Genomic DNA, 18481 nt, shown 5'->3' with positions numbered 1-18481 from the left:
TAGCATAATACCAATGGGCTTTGTATACAGAGACCCATGAAATCAAATATCCACGAAAATGCAAGTTTTCAGCAAAAGAACCAGATAATCTAGCAATTTTTCCTGAGGCACCCTTAGACCTTGAAATAGACACAGATCCACCTTCAAAACAAGAAATACAGGCAGCCATTAAAAGCTTGAAAAACAAAAAGTCACCTGGCATAGACCAACTAAATACAGAACTTTTAAAGATAGATACAGTGCTAGCAGCGGATTCTGTACACCCAGTATTCCTGAAAATATGGGAGCAAGCTGTTATTCCTAACAGTTGGTCTGAAGGCAACATCATAACAATACCAAAACAAGGAGACTTAACTTACTGCAATATTTGGAGAGGAATCACCTTACTATCAATTCCAAGTAAGGTCTTCTGCATAATTTTAATATCAAGAATTATAGAGGCTGTTGATAAGAAACTACGACAAGAACAAGCTGGTTTCAGAAAAGGTAGAGGCTTCATAGACCACATATTGGTCCTACGTAACAATTGAGAACAGTGTCATGAATGACAGATGAATCTACTAGTAAATTTTGTGCACTTCGAGAAAGCATTTGACAGCTTACACCGGGAAAGTCTTTAGGGTAGTTCTTAGAAACTATGGAATACCAGGTAAGATAGAGCATCTCATCAAGCAGTTCTATAAAAATTTCTCAAGTACCATCAACTCTGAAGCTGACACTAGTTTCCTTGTAAAATCAGGAGTAAGACAAGGATGTGTTATGTCATCTGTGCTGTTCATAATTGCTATTGATTGGGTAATGATAACAACCCCAGCAGAAAGTAACAATGGACTGAGATGGACACTTTTTACCACAGGACACAGACTATGCTGATGATTTAGCACTTTTATCCTATACCAAAGATCATATGAAGGAGAAGACCAAAAAGCTAGAAGAAACAGCTAAAATGATTGGACTTGAGATCAATGCCAAAAAGACAAAGCTAATGTACCTCAATACAGAAAGACATCCTATCATATTTATAGAAAGAAAACAGCTGGAAACATAAGATTCATTTAATTATCTAGGCAGTTGTATAATCACAGAAGGTGGTGCTGAAAGAGATATAAAAATCATAATAGGAAAAGCTAGATCCGCATTCATTAGACTAGGCAACATCTGGAAAACAACAGCCTTTTCAAAGAAGACCAAGCTCAGGCTCTATAACAGCTGTGTACTTTATGTACTCCTATATGGGTCAGAGTACCGGAGAATGACTGAGAAAGATATCAACAGGCTCTCCAGCTACTATAACAAATGTCTGAGGAAAATAATGAAAATATTCTGGCCAAACAAAATCTCCAACAAAGACCTACATGAGATGACCAGCACCAAGGACATGGAGACTTTGCTGATATAAAAAAGCTAGAGGTGGCTTGGTCATGTTATACGCAAAACATCTGATGACATGACCAAGTTAGCCCTTAGATAGACAAAAGAGGAACAAAGAAAAAGAGGCCGACCTCAAACAACATAAAGACGCACCATAGAAAATGAGCTAAAGGAAAGATAATATACCTGGGGCACAGTGGAAAGAAAAGCAAACAACCCTGAAGAGTGAAGGAAACTTGTCCTTGCCCTATGTGCCGTAAGGCATAGTAAGGACTAAGTAATTAAGTAAAGACATGTTTTAAAAACACTTAACCAAGGATATCTGAAAACGCATGTCAAGTTTTAATGAATAATGCTTTATTAAAGCAGATATCATCAAAGCAGGAGAAGAAGCATCTGATTCAGGGCAATTTTATAGTCTTCGAATGTATTATCGGTGCCAAAAATGGATGTAAGAAGAAATTGACATAGATCCTTCTGACCGTGCAGACAATGGTTAGTAAATTTCACGTGGAAAACTTCGTCCAATTTTGATTGAACTTCCTCCTGCGACTGATAAAAGTTTTAACATTGTAAGATGCAAATGTAAGCAAAACTGCAACACCAAATGATGTGTCTGTAGACAAAATGGTCGGTAGGATGCGGTGAATGTTGTGGTTTGAGTTTTTCTTATACTGTTCCCATTGCTGAATCTGACTTTACTGATGAAAAGATATTTGTTGTATACAGAAAACTATGGAATAATCTTTAAAAAAAAATGTTTCCATTTATCTTGTCATTTACTTTTAAATCATCCGTTTTGGTCAATGATACTTTTTACCTCTCATTATGCATGGTCAACAAATCTATGATTTTCGCTTAACATCTCTTGTTGGTTAAAATAGTATGAATCTAAGCATTGGACCTTTTCACATAAAAAATATAAATTAATGTTATCTGAGATCTTAATTGATTTCTGAAAAAACTATGAGTTTTGTAATTTTTTTCTAGTTTTGTCAATTTTGGGCCAATTTTGCTTTTTTTTTTTTTTTTACACAAAATTAATTAGTTTTACAATGAATTGTGTTTGATCTGATTATTATTCTATTAAGATTTGCATTTTTTTTTTTGGAGTGATTTAAAAACAGTTAAAATTCCAAATTGGTGTTTTTCCAGTTTTTAACGATTTTTTGATGATTTTGCTATATTTTACCCAAAATCACCATTTACCCTATTAAAAATTGCTGTAAAGTTTTGGAATGATTAGAATAAAGGATTTTGTCTTTTTTGAACTATCAAATGAACCTCTATTACCAATATTTATATTTTTCCAGTCCTGTTGGTAATCAATGCAAGCTTTGAAGATCTCAAATTCCAACAAAAATCGGATGTTTTCACCTAAAATTTCATGTTTATAAAACAAAAACTATTTTTTTTATTATAATATTTCATAAACACTGTATAACCTGTTGTAAAACTTTTGATTTGAAATTATTATCATCAAAAATGAATGTTAAACAAGCTTTTCCCAGTTTTTCACTATTTTTGTCAAATTTTGCTATTTTTCACCCAAAAAATCAATTTTCCAACTCAGATATCTTGGTAGACTTTTAGTATGTTACAAAGAAAGCCTTTTAGATTTGAAAAATACAAAAAATAATTCTGTTGCAATTTTTTTGAGGTTGGCCATATTTTTCATCTATTTTGACTAGACTATACTGAGAAACATGTAAAACGTATAACCTTTACTTTTACTGTTTAGTTTAACCTTCGATAGAAAATACAGATCATTTTATGTTCTGACTTTTTCACAATATTACATTTTTTTGCTTGAATTTTTAGGTTGAATTTGTGTTCATCTTGTAATTAATTAACTCTTTTACAAGTGCAATTTATAAACAGGTGATGTCTCCTGTTCAGTACTTTATATAGAAATTTACATATCATTTCATTGCATATACGAAAATAACCATCACAGGAAGTTAACATTGAAAAATTCACCCTTTTTTCCTGTGTACAAGCTTTAGTAAGCCTTTAATCTCAAGCATCCAAAATATTCTTTTGAAACACCAAATACAATAATAATGATGCTATGAAACACCAAGATTTATGTCTATGACACAGATATTTTTACTGCAATGAAATGTAGGATAAATTTCAAATGAATTTTTAGTTTACCCTTTTAAGGATGTGATTGACTATGATTTGGTGGTATTACACATAAAGAAACCCAAGAAAAATCATGCAACTATTAGATTTAAAAGTAAAAAACTGAGTTGATTTAAATTGTTTTAATAAATTGTAAAAAATAAAATGAAATTTAGCTGGAAGTTGAATAATTTAAATTCAGAAATTATTGCATGCATTTTTTATTGCGATTTTTTCATTTTAGACTTATTGCAATTTTGATTTTTACAATTTTGAGAGAAAACAATGTTAAATTCGTTCTAAAATATCTCTAAATTCGTGCTTAAATTATTTCGTCGACAACTCTTGCATTGTTTGCAATGATAAAAACTTCGCAACTATTTCTGAATTTACAGTAACTGTTTATTTTCAAAACAAATGGATTACCTTCTACTTCCAACAACTGAGGAGCTGTAATTGTCCAATCAACTTTAACCAACAGATTGGTTCTTTGCTCTGTGGTTCCAATGTTGTCCCATGATATTTGCTTTCCTACAAAAAATATATACTTATTAATCACCATTTCCTATGGTCAAATTGATACAATCTCAATGTATTTCAACAACTAGTTTAAACTTCAGTGACAGAAATACTGTGACAAAATTTGTGAAAATCACACATGAAAGACAACTTATATTTGAACAGTTTCTCCATAGTTATCAAGATGAAAACCAAGTAATTACTTTATTTGACATTTCTTCAAAAAGTGTAAAAAAAATAGATCAAAATGTTGCACAGGCTTTATCAGAGCAATGCCAGGAGCATTACACTGTTTTTGATGGTCTTTTTGTTGTTGGTATTTTAATGCCACTTTTAAGCACCTTTTTTGGGCTGTTTTGGGGCAAGTAGGATGAATGGATGGAGGAAGCAGGGGTGACCTGAAAATACCTCTGACTTTCGATAGGGAATTCTATTTAGTATATTGGTGTGTATAATGCATGATCAGAGAATAAACTAACAAACTTAGTGATGACTGGCTGGTGCATGATTACAGTAGCAATTTAGACAAATTGGTCACCACGGTCCAAGTAACTATTGACTATTTGTTTAAGCATGAAAAAGTACAATAAATTAAATGTACGCCTTAACTATGGTGTACCATTTGGTTCAAAAGGTATTTTTGTCGGTTAACCGCTATTTATATACCGGTTAACCGCTATTTTTATCGGTTAATCGCTATTTTTATCGATTAACCGCTATTTATATGTCGGTTAACCGCTAATTTTATCGGTTAACCGCTATTTATACCGATTAATCTCTATTAATATGTCGGTTAACCGCTATTTTTATCGGTTAACCGCTATCTTATCGGTTAACCGCTATTTCTGAGTGTTAATAACTTCTAATTTATCGTCTATGCACAAAACAAATAATTATTGAAAATAAGTAAGTGATTGATGGAGGAGATTTATCGCTTAACCTGTTAACACAGTAATTTTAATTGCTTACTCCTCCCATTTTGGTCAATTAAAATTACTTGAAGAACGCCCACATGTTTCGAGCGTTGAGCACGTGGCAATATTATAGCACATAACACTATATCGCACGTCAGTAATCTTTATTTTATTTATGACAAAACGGATTGTTTTGCATGAATTAATCACCAAAAAATGGATTCATTTACTTATCAGCTTCCCCTCTTCTCCCACCCTACCTCCTTTTTTATACTTACGCCGACATAACCACACGGTAGACGCTTTCCTGGTGGTAGAATTTCTCCTCTTCATTCCTTAATATCATAATTTCTAGATCGATTTGTGAATAATTGTTGGTTGGTTCATTCTCTTTATAAAAAAAATGGAAAAACATATTAAGCGCTAGTTGTTTTTGGCTTTTTAACCATCTTTAACGCTTCCAAAGGATACGTAAGACGCAGAAATTAACAACTATAGGACACCTTCAACAATGAGTAAAACCCATACTGCATAGTCAACTATATACTGCCTCGAAATGACAAACGTAAAACAATTCAAACGAAAAAACTAACGACCTAATTGATGTACATAATAATAAACCAAAAACCAAAACTGTAACACAGCAACAAAAAGTAAATAAAAAAACATTGGATGACAATAAAGTAGAATGTGCCATGGGAGTTTACAAAACATTTAATGGCACAAGTAACACGATACCGAATAGCATATCTCCCGATTTTTTAAATATTTTGTACACTTTTTGACTTTAATCCGAATTAAATCGGAATATGAAATACAAAATAGAGGTCACAACTTTTGTTTTTTTGTAATTTTCATTGGAAACTTAAATTTTATGCCAGGTTCACACTGCCGATCAGATCAATTCGATGATCCCTATTGTCCCTATTCCACCACCAAGCGAAACCAAAATCTTGATCGGGCCTGTTTACGACTTCTACCCGACTGTTATTCGACAGACTGTACACGACTTTAACTCGACCATCCACGACTCCAACCCGACCACTAATTGATTAAATATTCGATAATTCCAACCAATTTACGATCCACACGATCTTTACTCGACTTGTTAGACCAAATCAATTATACTCGATCACAGCCTGATCTCTACCAAACCAGATCGACCGAATCGTATAGATAGTCGGGAATTAGTCGGGTATATACAATTTTTATATAAAAACATCATATTGTATTATGCGACGCCGCAGTGTAGGGGTCATTAAGACTAATACCGAGTTCACACTATAAAATTTATACCTCGGGTTGCTTTGCTACAACTAAAAGTGAAGAAATGGGGTATAAGTGTTGCCTTTGTCCGTCCGTAAGTACATTGTGTACGTACGCTCTCTTCAACCTTCGTCACAACCTTTGACCTGTCTCTCTGTGCTCTATAAATCCAACTGCTTTATTTCCATATAGATATTCTAATGGTTTTACTCGGACCTTCTGTGCACTACTAAATTTAACCAAACAAACGAAGAATGTGTCCATGGGACATAGATAATGCCCCAGCTTGCATATAACGTTATAAAGGTTCATTCCCCAAGAACGACAAAAGTGACGCCTTCCAAATTCGATCTTGATCTGTGTTTTATGATAATAAGTGTTGTGTGTAAGTTTCATAAAATCTTATTGAGGCTAAACAAAATTAGTGAACGGAAACTAATTGTGAGGACATACGCAGAAGACGAACAAGAAGGCGTAGACAGCAACGGATGCCGAGACGTCTAGGTTAGGCAGTGTGTAACACGGCGAACACTGTGTGAGTAGCATCAGAGACTTGCAGGAGTTCGACAAATGGTTGAAAAACTTCTTCAGAGTCTAAGCTGATATATTTTGGGAGTTTAACTGGTCTTTAAATTTCTTGAAAATGACACCACAAAATGAGATTTGTCACTGGATTAGTACTTATGTTAGATAGCAATATACATAAATTTGACCATCCCCTTTTCCTTGCTTTTTTACAAATGAAGCTTGCTGTTTGTGTCATATATATATGCATACATGTATGTGTATATCCATGGCAATTACCTATTGGCTAAAAACTATTGTAGAAAGGTGGTAAAGCTGTCATATATTTCCCAAAAATTGACCAGAAGTAGACTTGTATAATCCCCTGGAGTGAAACCTTTTCTGAAACTGTTTACGTATAACTATCAAGAGATCAAATCAAAATCAGTTGTCTTTCGTCTTATTTTCTGTAAAATTGCGTCATAAAGTTCGTTTGTACGGTAACAGATAGTTGTTCATTTCTGTATTATTTGGTTTCCTGTGGAGAGTTACCTCATTGGCAATCATACCTGCTCTTATTTTTATACTACACAACAGTCAAACAGAAAATAGTTCATAAAACAGGTAAACCCCACTTTGGAGGCTATAATAGTCATTAGCATTCTAATAATGATTTTTTATTGCACAATTACTTTCATATCTGAAAAAACCCAAGGGACCAAAATGCAGAATCTATTTCCCTTCCGGAACACCTGCACGAGATAGTCCCAGGTTTTGTAAGGTTTCGTGTTGCTAATTAGTTTTAAGCTTTCTATTTTGTGTATGTGGACTGCTGCATGTTTTTCTTCTCGTCGTTTTTCGTTTTTCTTAATGGCTGTGTAGGTATTTTCGAAATTTCAGTTTGATTGTTCCTTTGGTATCTTTTGACTCTCTGTTAAAATTTTACCCCTCCTTGCAAATGTACAGACCAGTACTGTAAATGGAGGATTTTTGGTACAATTAAAAATAAATAGTGACAATATACTTTTGCGAAAGCAAAGTTATGAGAGTTATTCAGATTTGCAAACATTTTTACTGAATCGTGTAGCAATCATGTGTACTTGTATATGGCCGAGTAAAGATCGAAGAGATGTCAAATATGGTCGCGTAGAAATCGGGTATTGGTCGATTTGGTCTGGGGTCAAAATAATATAGAGGTCGCGGTGATCTAAGCGATCGGGCATCGGTCGAGTTCATCTGGACCACAGATCAAACAGGTTGGCGTTGATCGGGAAATGATCTGATACTAATCAAGCAAAGGTCGAGATGATCGAGTAAAGATCGGTAAAATATTTGTATTCCACCCAAACTCGATCTTTACACGACCATTTCCCGATCAATTCGACCGTTACTCGACGAATAGTCGATCTCTTCTTGTGTATATCATTTTATTCTGGTATCACCTAAGTTGAACAAAGGTATACAGAAAAAACATATTAAATAACATTACATTGCATTGTACATTTGGAAAGGAAGCATTAAATATGAGTGACTGGCTTCTCGATCCTTACTCGAATGTTTTTAACATGTCAAAAATTATCGGGTAGAATTTCAGATTGATGACGACCAAGATAGACAACCTCGAGCATTCTTGCCGATTGAGTCAGACCAGTATCCCGATTACTTAATTTGTCATGATCGGGATTGATCGAGTTGTTCTGATTGGTAGTGTGAACCTAGCTTTAGTTACCCGCACAAGATCAGACAGATTCACACAGCCGATTAGATCAACTCTATGAACCCGATTGCTCAAATTCCCACGATCAAGCGGGACCACATTCTTGACCAGGCTTGTTTACGACTTCTACCCGACCGCAATCCTACTGTACAAGATTTTAACTCGACAATTCACGACTTCTTAATGACTACATCATGACTCCAACCCAACCACCACTATAATAAACATTCGACTATAAGACGAATTCACAATCTCTACAAGATCTCTACAAGACGAGATCTTTACTCGACTAGCTAGAACAAGTCAACAAAGCTCGAACTCAGCCCGATCTCGACCAGAATTAATAGACTTGATCGTAAAGGGGTCGTAGGGATAGCCGGGAATTGGTCGAGTAAGTGCAATTTCATTAGAAAAAAGTCGGATTGTCTTATGCCTCGCCGAAACAAATGAGACATTTAGTGTTACACTTGTCAATCCATTCGTCCGTACGTCTGTTCATTCCGCATATTAGTTTCCGTTCTCTAACTTTGGTTTGCCTCTATTAACCTAATGTTATTAAGCTCATACACACTGCTTATTACTAGTATCCTAATCAAATATCACAGATTAAATATCGTTATATGCGAACGGGGGCTAAAGCGTCCGGATAAAGTGCACCAAGGACTCTGGTACACTGTACTGCAACTACAAAGGATTATTCTCAGTCACACTATTAGCCCTCGTTGACGCATGTTACAAGTTTATATGGTACAGAGATGGAAGTGCGTCTGACTCTTCAACCATTCTGAATAGAGGACTTTGATTGAGGAACTAGAAACACCCACTGCCCGGCGATATGGAGAACACTCATACCGGTACCTCATGATTGAATATGGTGCATTTCCATTGAGATCTGGATGAAGCCGTACTCCAGAGATATCAAAACCGAGACTATCGTATGCACTATTTCAAAATGCCAGCAGGTTCAGTTGAGTGGCAAGAGAGTATGATTTTGTTCATCAGTGCTATTGTAAATTAAGCTACTTGTAGTTTTATCGTTAAACCACTGATGTAGTTATTTTTTAATATGGCACCTTGTTTTTATGTGTTATAAAGTTGTCAAGATTGATTTTAAAATAAAGGTAATTATGCCTTGTTTTGTTTAAAACTGTACTAAAGCTTTGGTAGATGTTTTGCCTTTTTTTACGTTTCAAAAATGATTCGAAACGTTTGTATTTACTTATTTATTAGATTTACTGCTCTTTTCTTGAAAATGACACCACTAAATGAGACTCGTCACCGGATTGGTACTTATGCAATATGACAGGTGCAATGTGTATTTGGTGGGTTTCGTGTTGCTAAGATTTTAGTTATAATGAGTTGTGGACTGCTGTTTGTCTTGTCGTCGATTTTAGTTTTATTCCATGGCTGGGTCGGTTTGTTCCTGACCTCTGGGTGTGATTGTTTGTTTGATATATTTGCCTCTGTTAAAGTACAGCTAAGTACGGTACACGGGGAAATTTTTGCGGATTTCATTTTCGTACATTTCAAAATAACAAGGACAATATATTCTTGCGGGAAAAGTTATGAGAGTTAATTAGATCTACACATCGAAAAGTGGTTGCGTTTGGTCGAATAGAGATTGGGTATTGGTCGAGTTGGTCTGGGATAAAAAAAAAATAATAGTAGTCGCAGTGATCGATGACGTTGGTTGAGAAACGATCGCATTTTAGTCGAACAAAGGTCGTGATGATCGAGTACTGATTGTTCAAATATTTGTATTCAGACCAAACTCGATCCCTTTACGATCCTTTTTCGATCAAATCGATCGCTACTCGGCGAAACTCCGATCTCTTCTCGAGTGACTGGCTTCTCGATGCTTACTCGAATGTTTTTGAAAGGTCAAAAACTCTCTGAAAGAAAGTCAGACCGATGACGAGTAAGGTAGACCACCCCGAACATTCTTGTCGAACTAGCCAGACCAGTCTCCCGATCACTTAATCTGTCTTGATCGGAATTGATATAGTTGGTCTGATCGGCAGTGTCAACCTAGCTTTAGCTTCAAAAATACTAGACTTCTTTGTTACTTAAAATTAAATTATCATCAATAAAATGACCTTTAGCTGTCATATATCACCATTTCAAAACCAAATTCAACTAAATTGTTGAATTAAACAGCTTTGCATAAAGTTTAACCTATAGAAACCATATATATCCCGAATTTTTCGTGTATAAGTTGTTATGCCAATTCATAGCCAATGTTTAAATCTTTAAGAGACAGATGCCGAATCACTAACGACCGAAAACAATCCATAGGACAGTGTGAGAACCTTAACACATTAGCACATTTACCCTAAAGTCTTAATGCAAATTAATTGACTAAATTTGTGGCTAAATTATATCATCTTATAATTATTTTGCATTAACTTTTTATCCCTCATTTTTTTGCCAAGCAACAACATCAAATAAGCTATATAAATGTTCGTGAGAGTCGGGCTCGATGATGTTAAAATTGGCTTTGAGAGTATTTTCATAGATTGAAATGATTTCCGTGTACATATTTTATTATCATGCATAAAACGATGCATCCAATGTCGTCTGATAGGACCCGACACTGTTTTAGTATGTCGGCAGTTATAGCTTGGGTTTGTCCTCTAGCTTAGACTTGATTATAATTAAATATAAAAAAAAATCGTTTACCAGTACATGTTAAATCAGTCATAAATTTATAAATGATTCATCATTATCATGACAGATATGCCATCATTAGGGGTACAACTATCAATTGTTGTTTTAAAAGTCTTGATCTATAGTTCGCATTTCCCCTAGACTTTTGTGATTGCTAGATTTACATAACTAATGGTTTAACATTTAACTCTTGTCCTCGTCAGACTGCAATAAATGTATGCGAATATTTCATGATACTTTATATTTTGCTATTAAAAAATAATGAATATATTCTTTCTGGTTTAAGTTTCTGTGCTGCAATATTTCAGTAGAATCAATAAATAATAATAATACATATATATATGTTTTGTAATTATACTAGTTTCGTCGTTTTTGACGTTATTATAACCACTTATACTAATCTAAAATTTGTTAGATTTGTATTAATTTTAATTAATTTATTTATTTATTAATGAAATGCACATTTATACCCCTGGGGGTTGAAGGCATATACAAACTAGAGGCTCTTAAGAGCCTGTGTCGCTCACCTTGGTCTTTGTGCATATTAAACAAAGGACACAGATGGATTCATAATGAAATTGTGTTTTGGTGAGGTGATGTGTTTGTAGATCTTACTTTACTGAACATTCTTGCTTCTTACAATTATCTCAATTTATAATGAACTTGGCCCATTATTTACAGAGGAAAATATTTTGTTAAAATTTCCAAAATTTCCAAAATTATTAAAAATTGACTATGAAGGGCAATAACTCCTTAAGAGGTCAACTGACCTTTTTGGTCGTGTTGACTTGTTTGTAGATCTTACTTTGCTGAATATTATTGCTGTTTACAGTTTATCTCTATCTATAATAATATTCAAGATAACTAGAGGCTCTAAAGAGCCTGTGTCGCTCACCTTGGTCTATGTGCATATTAAACAAAGGACACAAATGGATTCATGACAAAATTTTATTTTGGTGATGGTGATGTGTTTGAAGTTCTTACTTTACTGAACGATTTTGCTTCTTACAATTATATCTATAATGAACTTTGCCCATTAGTAACAGAGAACTATATTTGGTAAAAATTTACATAAATTTACCAAATTAATGAAAATTGTTAAAAATTGACTATAAAGGGCAATAACTCCTTAAGGGGTCAATTGACCATTTAGGTCATGTTGACTTATTTGTAGATCTTACTTTGCTGAACATTATTGCTGTTTACAGTTTATCGCTATCTATAATAGTATTCAAGATAACCAAAAACGGCAAAATTTCTTTAAAAATTACCAATTGGAGGGCAGCAACCCAACAACTAGTTGTCCAATTCATCTGAAAAATTCAGGGCAGATAGATATTGACTTGATTAACAATTTAACTTCTTGTCAGATTTGCTCTAGATGCTTTGGTTTCATAGTTATAAGCCAAAAACTGCATTTTACCCCTTTGTTCTATTTTTAGCCGTGGCGGCCATTTTGGTTGGTTGACCAGGTCACGCCACACATTTTTTAAACTAGATACCCCAAAGATGATTGTGGCCAAGTTTGGATTAATTTGGCCCAGTAGTTTCAGAGGAGAAGATTTTTGTAAAAGATTACTTTAATTAACGAAAAATGGTTAAAAATTGACTATAAAGGGCAATAACTCCTAAACGGGTCAACTGACCATTTTGGTCATGTTGACTTATTTGTAGATCTTACTTTACTGAACATTATTGCTGTTTACAGTTTATCTCTATCTATAATAATATTCAAGATAATAACCAAAAACAGCAAAATTTCCTCAAAATTACCAATTCAGGGGCAGCAACTCAACAACCGATTGACCGATTCATCTGAAATTTTTAGGGCAGATAGATCTTGACCTGATAAACATTTTTATCCCATGTCAGATTTCCTCAAAATGCTTTGGTTTTTGAGTTATAAGCCAAAAACTGCATTTTACCCCTATGTTCTATTTTTAGCGGTGGCGGCCATCTTGGTTGGTTGACCAGGTCACGCCACACATTTTTTAAACTAGATACCCCAAAGATGATTGTGGCCAAGTTTGGATTAATTTGGCCCAGTAGTTTCAGAGGAGAAGATTTTTGTAAAAGATTACTTTAATTTACGAAAAATGGTTAAAAATTGACTATAAAGGGCAATAACTCCTAAACGGGTCAACTGACCATTTTGGTCATGTTGACTTATTTGTTGATCTTACTTTGCTGAACATTATTGCTGTTTACAGTTTATCTCTATCTATAATAATATTCAAGATAATAACCAAAAACAGCAAAATTTCCTCAAAATTACCAATTCAGGGGCAGCAACCCAACAACCGATTGACCAATTCATCTGAAAATTTCAGGGCAGATAGATCTTGACCTGATAAACATTTTTACCCCATGTCAGATTTGCTCTAAATGCTTTGGTTTTTGAGTTATAAGCCAAAAACTGCATTTTACCCCTATGTTCTATTTTTAGCCGTGGCGGCCATCTTGGTTGGTTGACCGGGTCAAGCCACACATTTTTAAACTAAATACCCCAATGATGATTGTGGCCAAGTTTGGTTTGATTTGACCCAGTAGTTTCAGAGGAGAAGATTTTTGTAAAAGATTACTTTAATTAACGAAAAATGGTTAAAAATTGACTATAAAGGGCAATAACTCCTAAACGGGTCAACTGACCATTTTGGTCATGTTGACTTATTTGTAGATCTTACTTTACTGAACATTATTGCTGTTTACAGTTTATCTCTATCTATAATAATATTCAAGATAATAACCAAAAACAGCAAAATTTCCTCAAAATTACCAATTCAGGGGCAGCAACCCAACAACCGATTGACCGATTCATCTGAAAATTTCAGGGCAGATAGATCTTGACCTGATAAACATTTTTACCCCATGTCAGATTTGCTCTAAATGCTTTGGTTTTTGAGTTATAAGCCAAAAACTGCATTTTACCCCTATGTTCTATTTTTAGCCGTGGCGGCCATCTTGGTTGGTTGACCGAGTCAAGCCACACATTTTTTAAACTAGATACCCCAATGATGATTGTGGCCAAGTTTGGTTTGATTTGGCCCAGTAGTTTCAGAGGAGAAGATTTTTGTAAAAGTTAACGACGACGGACGACGGACGACGACGGACGCCGGACGCAAAGTGATGGGAATAGCTCACTTGGCCCTTCGGGCCAGGTGAGCTAACAATACAATACAATATACACAATAGAAAAATTAACATATTAAACATCATATATAAAGTGGTAAAACAGTCATATTTATGCAGGTGTTGTGTCCACTCCCCTCAGTAATGGTCACCTGTTGTTTCTGTATCAGTCGCTTGGAATACATGCTGTGGTGGACAGCTATTGTGATTCAGATTGATAACATTTGTTTCTTTTAAATGTATTTCAAGGTCAAGAATGCCATATGTTGTAAATCTTAAACCTTTAGTTACAATAACACCTATGAATAGTTTGACCAGACGATGCTGATCTGATGCTCCATTATATATTATAAATTATTATTATCCATAACCCTGAATTTTCCGTGACGTTTCGTTTTCAGCAGAAACTATCTTATTCATTATTTCAAACATAAAAATTTGCCACAGATTTCAGGTTAAAAGACTGCCGTCAATTATCGGACCTAGTACATTTATTGTGGTTTTATATTTTTATTTTTTAATATATAATTTTTCCAATAAATTCAAACAAAAAGTAATCTATAATGAGTTTCAGTCAACAAATGTATTTTATTACATTGACCATTTGAACATCGAATTTGAATAAGTCAGTTTAGATTTTATAATTTTATATGGAGCCCAGGGCCGTAACTACATGGTCTGATGTTGGAAATAAATTTTAAAAAGTTGAAACAAAAGCTTTTCTTCAGATCATATTGTTTTCACGGCGAGTGTCTTGCAAAAATCAGCTGATTTCTCTTCACTTTTTGATGTTGCCCCTGTATATTTTTCGTGATCCATCTTTATAATCAGTGTTAAAGGTCTTTTATTGTAGTTATGTGTCTTATCTGTACCCGGGTTTGTCTTTTGTTCATTTATTGTCCTACTTTTTGATTAAATTCTAAGTGTTGATTTTCTTTTGCAAATCTAGTAATTTTTTTTAACTAGGGAGTTTTCTTATACCGAAGTACCTTTTGTCTAATTAAAAAAAACTACATGAAATTGTTAGAATATTATCGAAATTAGAGCTACGATGACGGGTGAACGGTTGTGGTTTGACAATGCTGCATGTCCACCGATGTCCAAATATTGTGCGAGAAAATATTTTAAGAAAATACGATGCTACTGAACACAGAAAAATTTATCCTTTCTTCATGGGAGAATTGACTTAATATTAAAGAATAAAAACTGGCCCTCTTTTTTGTAGATAACACTAGATAGCTGACATGCGTTAAATTAACACGAGGCAACCAATCTCCCGGTATTAAGTCAATTAAAAAAACAACATCAATGTATTGCCATATGACCTTTAACATTGAAGGACTAAACTTGCATTAATAAGTCGTGCGAATATCAATCTTTTTATGCCATATGTAGATCTTATTTGAGTTGTTGGGTTACTGCGTGTTGATGTTTAAATCCAAAATCATTATTATTTACTTCTTAAATAAGAAAAGTCAAACAAACTTTAGTTAATCGCATGAATTCACCGTTACAACGTACGGCCATGGTTACAAGTAGAATATAAAATGAATGAAGTGGTTATCGCGCATTAAATTACATACAATCAATATTTCAAAAATATAGTCTCATCATCTTATGCCATTCATATCAATACAATATGCATTAAAATCTTTTATCTTGAATAATGCAGTTAGGTGAAATTAAACAAATATCTGGAATTATAAGAATTGATACTAGTACTCTCAATCCGAAGAGTATTAGTACAGAAGCGTATTAGCGCCACACATTTTTATTTTTTGTTTTTCTTCCTTTCTTTCGTTATAACACAAACCTTTGCGAAATAACACAAACAGGTGTGTTCTAACACAAAGTGATCTTTGCGATATAACGCAAATCTTTGCAAAATAACGCAAACCTTTGCAATACAACGCTAACCTTTGCGTTATAACGCAAATATCTTGATTGCAATCATTCATTAAGTTTTGTATAAATGTCCGTCTGTCCTTCCTTTCGGTTGTAATTTACTAGTTACTGTAGATAAAAAAAAAAGATACATACAAGGCCAAATCATTATAATAAATATGCATAGGAATAATGGAATACTTGAAGTACAATTATACATAAATTAAGACTGATTTGTGCATCAGAAAAGTATATAATTTAACAAGAAAATAGATATAGTATAGTATATAGGAAAGATCAAGAATAATGTCATACAATTGTGAAACTTCATAGTCAAATCGCAAAATGTTATTTATGCTTTGAAATGATTTATTATTAATAAGGAAACATTTTTTTTTAATTTTGAAGCAAAAATCTCAGAATATGATAAAGACTTTTTGTTAGAAAGTTATTGAATTTTCATTTCAATATAGTTAAGTACTTTTAGGATGCCTGGGGGGTAGCAATTGAATGGAGAGAACATAATTTTATTAATTAAACATCTTCATTCTATACATTCATTATCAAAGGGTAGCTTGTTTGAATCTAACCAACTTTACACAGTTCTCAAAGAGAACTTACTTTGGAAGTATATTTATATTCGGTTATAGCTATATTAGCAGGATTGATTTTTTTTCTTCGGGATAACCTCAATTTTCTTGGTATACTAGTAGTAACATGGATATCGTTTTGGGGGACCTTTATATAGTTTGCTGTTCGATGTGAGCCAATGCTCCGTGTTGAAGACCGTACTTTGTCCTATGATGGTTTACTTTTACGAATAGTGACTTAGATGGAGAGTTTTCTCATTGGCACTCATACCACATCTTCTTATATTTTCTGCTCATAATTATTCAATGATATGTTCTAATTATTCAAGCATATGATTTTACTTTGCAATGACTTCAAAGGTGATAAATTTTAATATATTCAGGCTCCTGCATTAATAACTGCTTTTTCTTTTAAATCTTTAATAAGATTATATAAAAAACAAATGTTTGCGTTATTTCGCAAAGGTTTGCGTTAAATGCAAAGATATGAAGAATAATTAAAAAAAAATGTGTGGCGCTAACACGCTTCCGTATATTAGTTTAAGTATAAATTAAAATAATTGATAGGTAATGGATTTCCTTTTTAAGACTTTTACCTTATTTAGCATAGGCAATATTTGGCTCTCAATCGTGAGAGAAGAAATCTAGAATCAGCTTGAATTTGGTTAATGACCTTTTATGAGATATTGATTGATTGATTGTTGGTTGCTAAGCGTTCAATGGCAAATATTTCATGCATATTCAGGACGAGAAAAAATTAAAAATAAATGCATAGGTAGGTTCTGTAATAGAGCATCCGGGATTAAGGTCAGATAAAGACAACCAAGGAAATGAGGGTATATTGGATAGGGACAGACATTTAGCCATGCGGACTCAGCATGGAGTTGTTGCAAGGAATCTTAATTTTCAAAGAGCGTGGCACTCTCTATACACATGACATCGGATTGGATGTCTCCATTCTGACCAGATGTTGCTGCACATTTGTACATCCCGCACAGCCAAACGGATGACCCTATTTGACGAGGGTTTTAATACCGGTCCCCAGTTACCCTTGTGGATATGATAAATTGAAATCTTATATGCAATGAAAAGAGGGTAATACATGTATGGGGGAAACATGTTACCCTGTATTGTTAAAAAAACAAACCACAAGGAGTCCGAAAATTTCACACAAATTCCTAAACCTGAGATGAATACAAGCTTACATGTATTCCTCTGTTTCTAATTTCCGTCCCATATTCCTTTTTTGCTTTAAAAAACAAATTTATTCGAAAGTTTTATGACTTCAAGGCCAGAGACAGAGTATACCACACTCATTACAAGCGAATAAGGAATGAAAGGTAACAGTGTATCAGTCGAGCGCCGAAACCAGTGTGTACACACTAATAGGGTTACTTCACATAAAAGAACCCATAGCTAACACCAGAGACAAGAATAAAATCGGAATTAAATGGAACGTAAAACACACGTATTACAAACGAATAAGGAATTAACGAATAAGTAACTGAGTATCAGTCGAGCGCTCAAACTGGTTCATACGACTTAATGGGGTGATTTCACCCTGAAGAACTCATAGCTACATGTAACACCAGAGACAAGAAAACAATTGTAAAGATTTGTTTAAAAGGTACAACGTATTACAAGCGAATAAGAAACTAATAGGTAAAAGGGTATCAGTTGAGCGCTGACACGGGTGCATACGCGCTAATAATGTTATTTTACTTCTAAGTACCCATAAGATACACTAAAGACAAGAAATTTGTTTACAACAATTTATTTGAAAAGTGCAAAGT

General features: G+C 34.0%; 1 protein-coding gene across 1 annotated transcript in view; it reads right to left on the bottom strand.

Moving 5' to 3' along the window:
• LOC139516397 (uncharacterized) overlaps positions 1-18481 on the bottom strand; it is a 41727-nt gene that overhangs the window by 3841 nt on the left and 19405 nt on the right. The window contains exon 13 of the mRNA XM_071306471.1: positions 3925-4029. Coding sequence (XP_071162572.1) covers positions 3925-4029 — 105 coding nt within the window. The remainder of the gene's footprint in view (positions 1-3924; positions 4030-18481) is intronic.

This window comes from Mytilus edulis, chromosome 3, assembly GCF_963676685.1.
Source record: "Mytilus edulis chromosome 3, xbMytEdul2.2, whole genome shotgun sequence".
NCBI lineage: Eukaryota > Metazoa > Mollusca > Bivalvia > Mytilida > Mytilidae > Mytilus > Mytilus edulis.
This window is presented reverse-complemented; position numbering and strand designations above follow the sequence as displayed.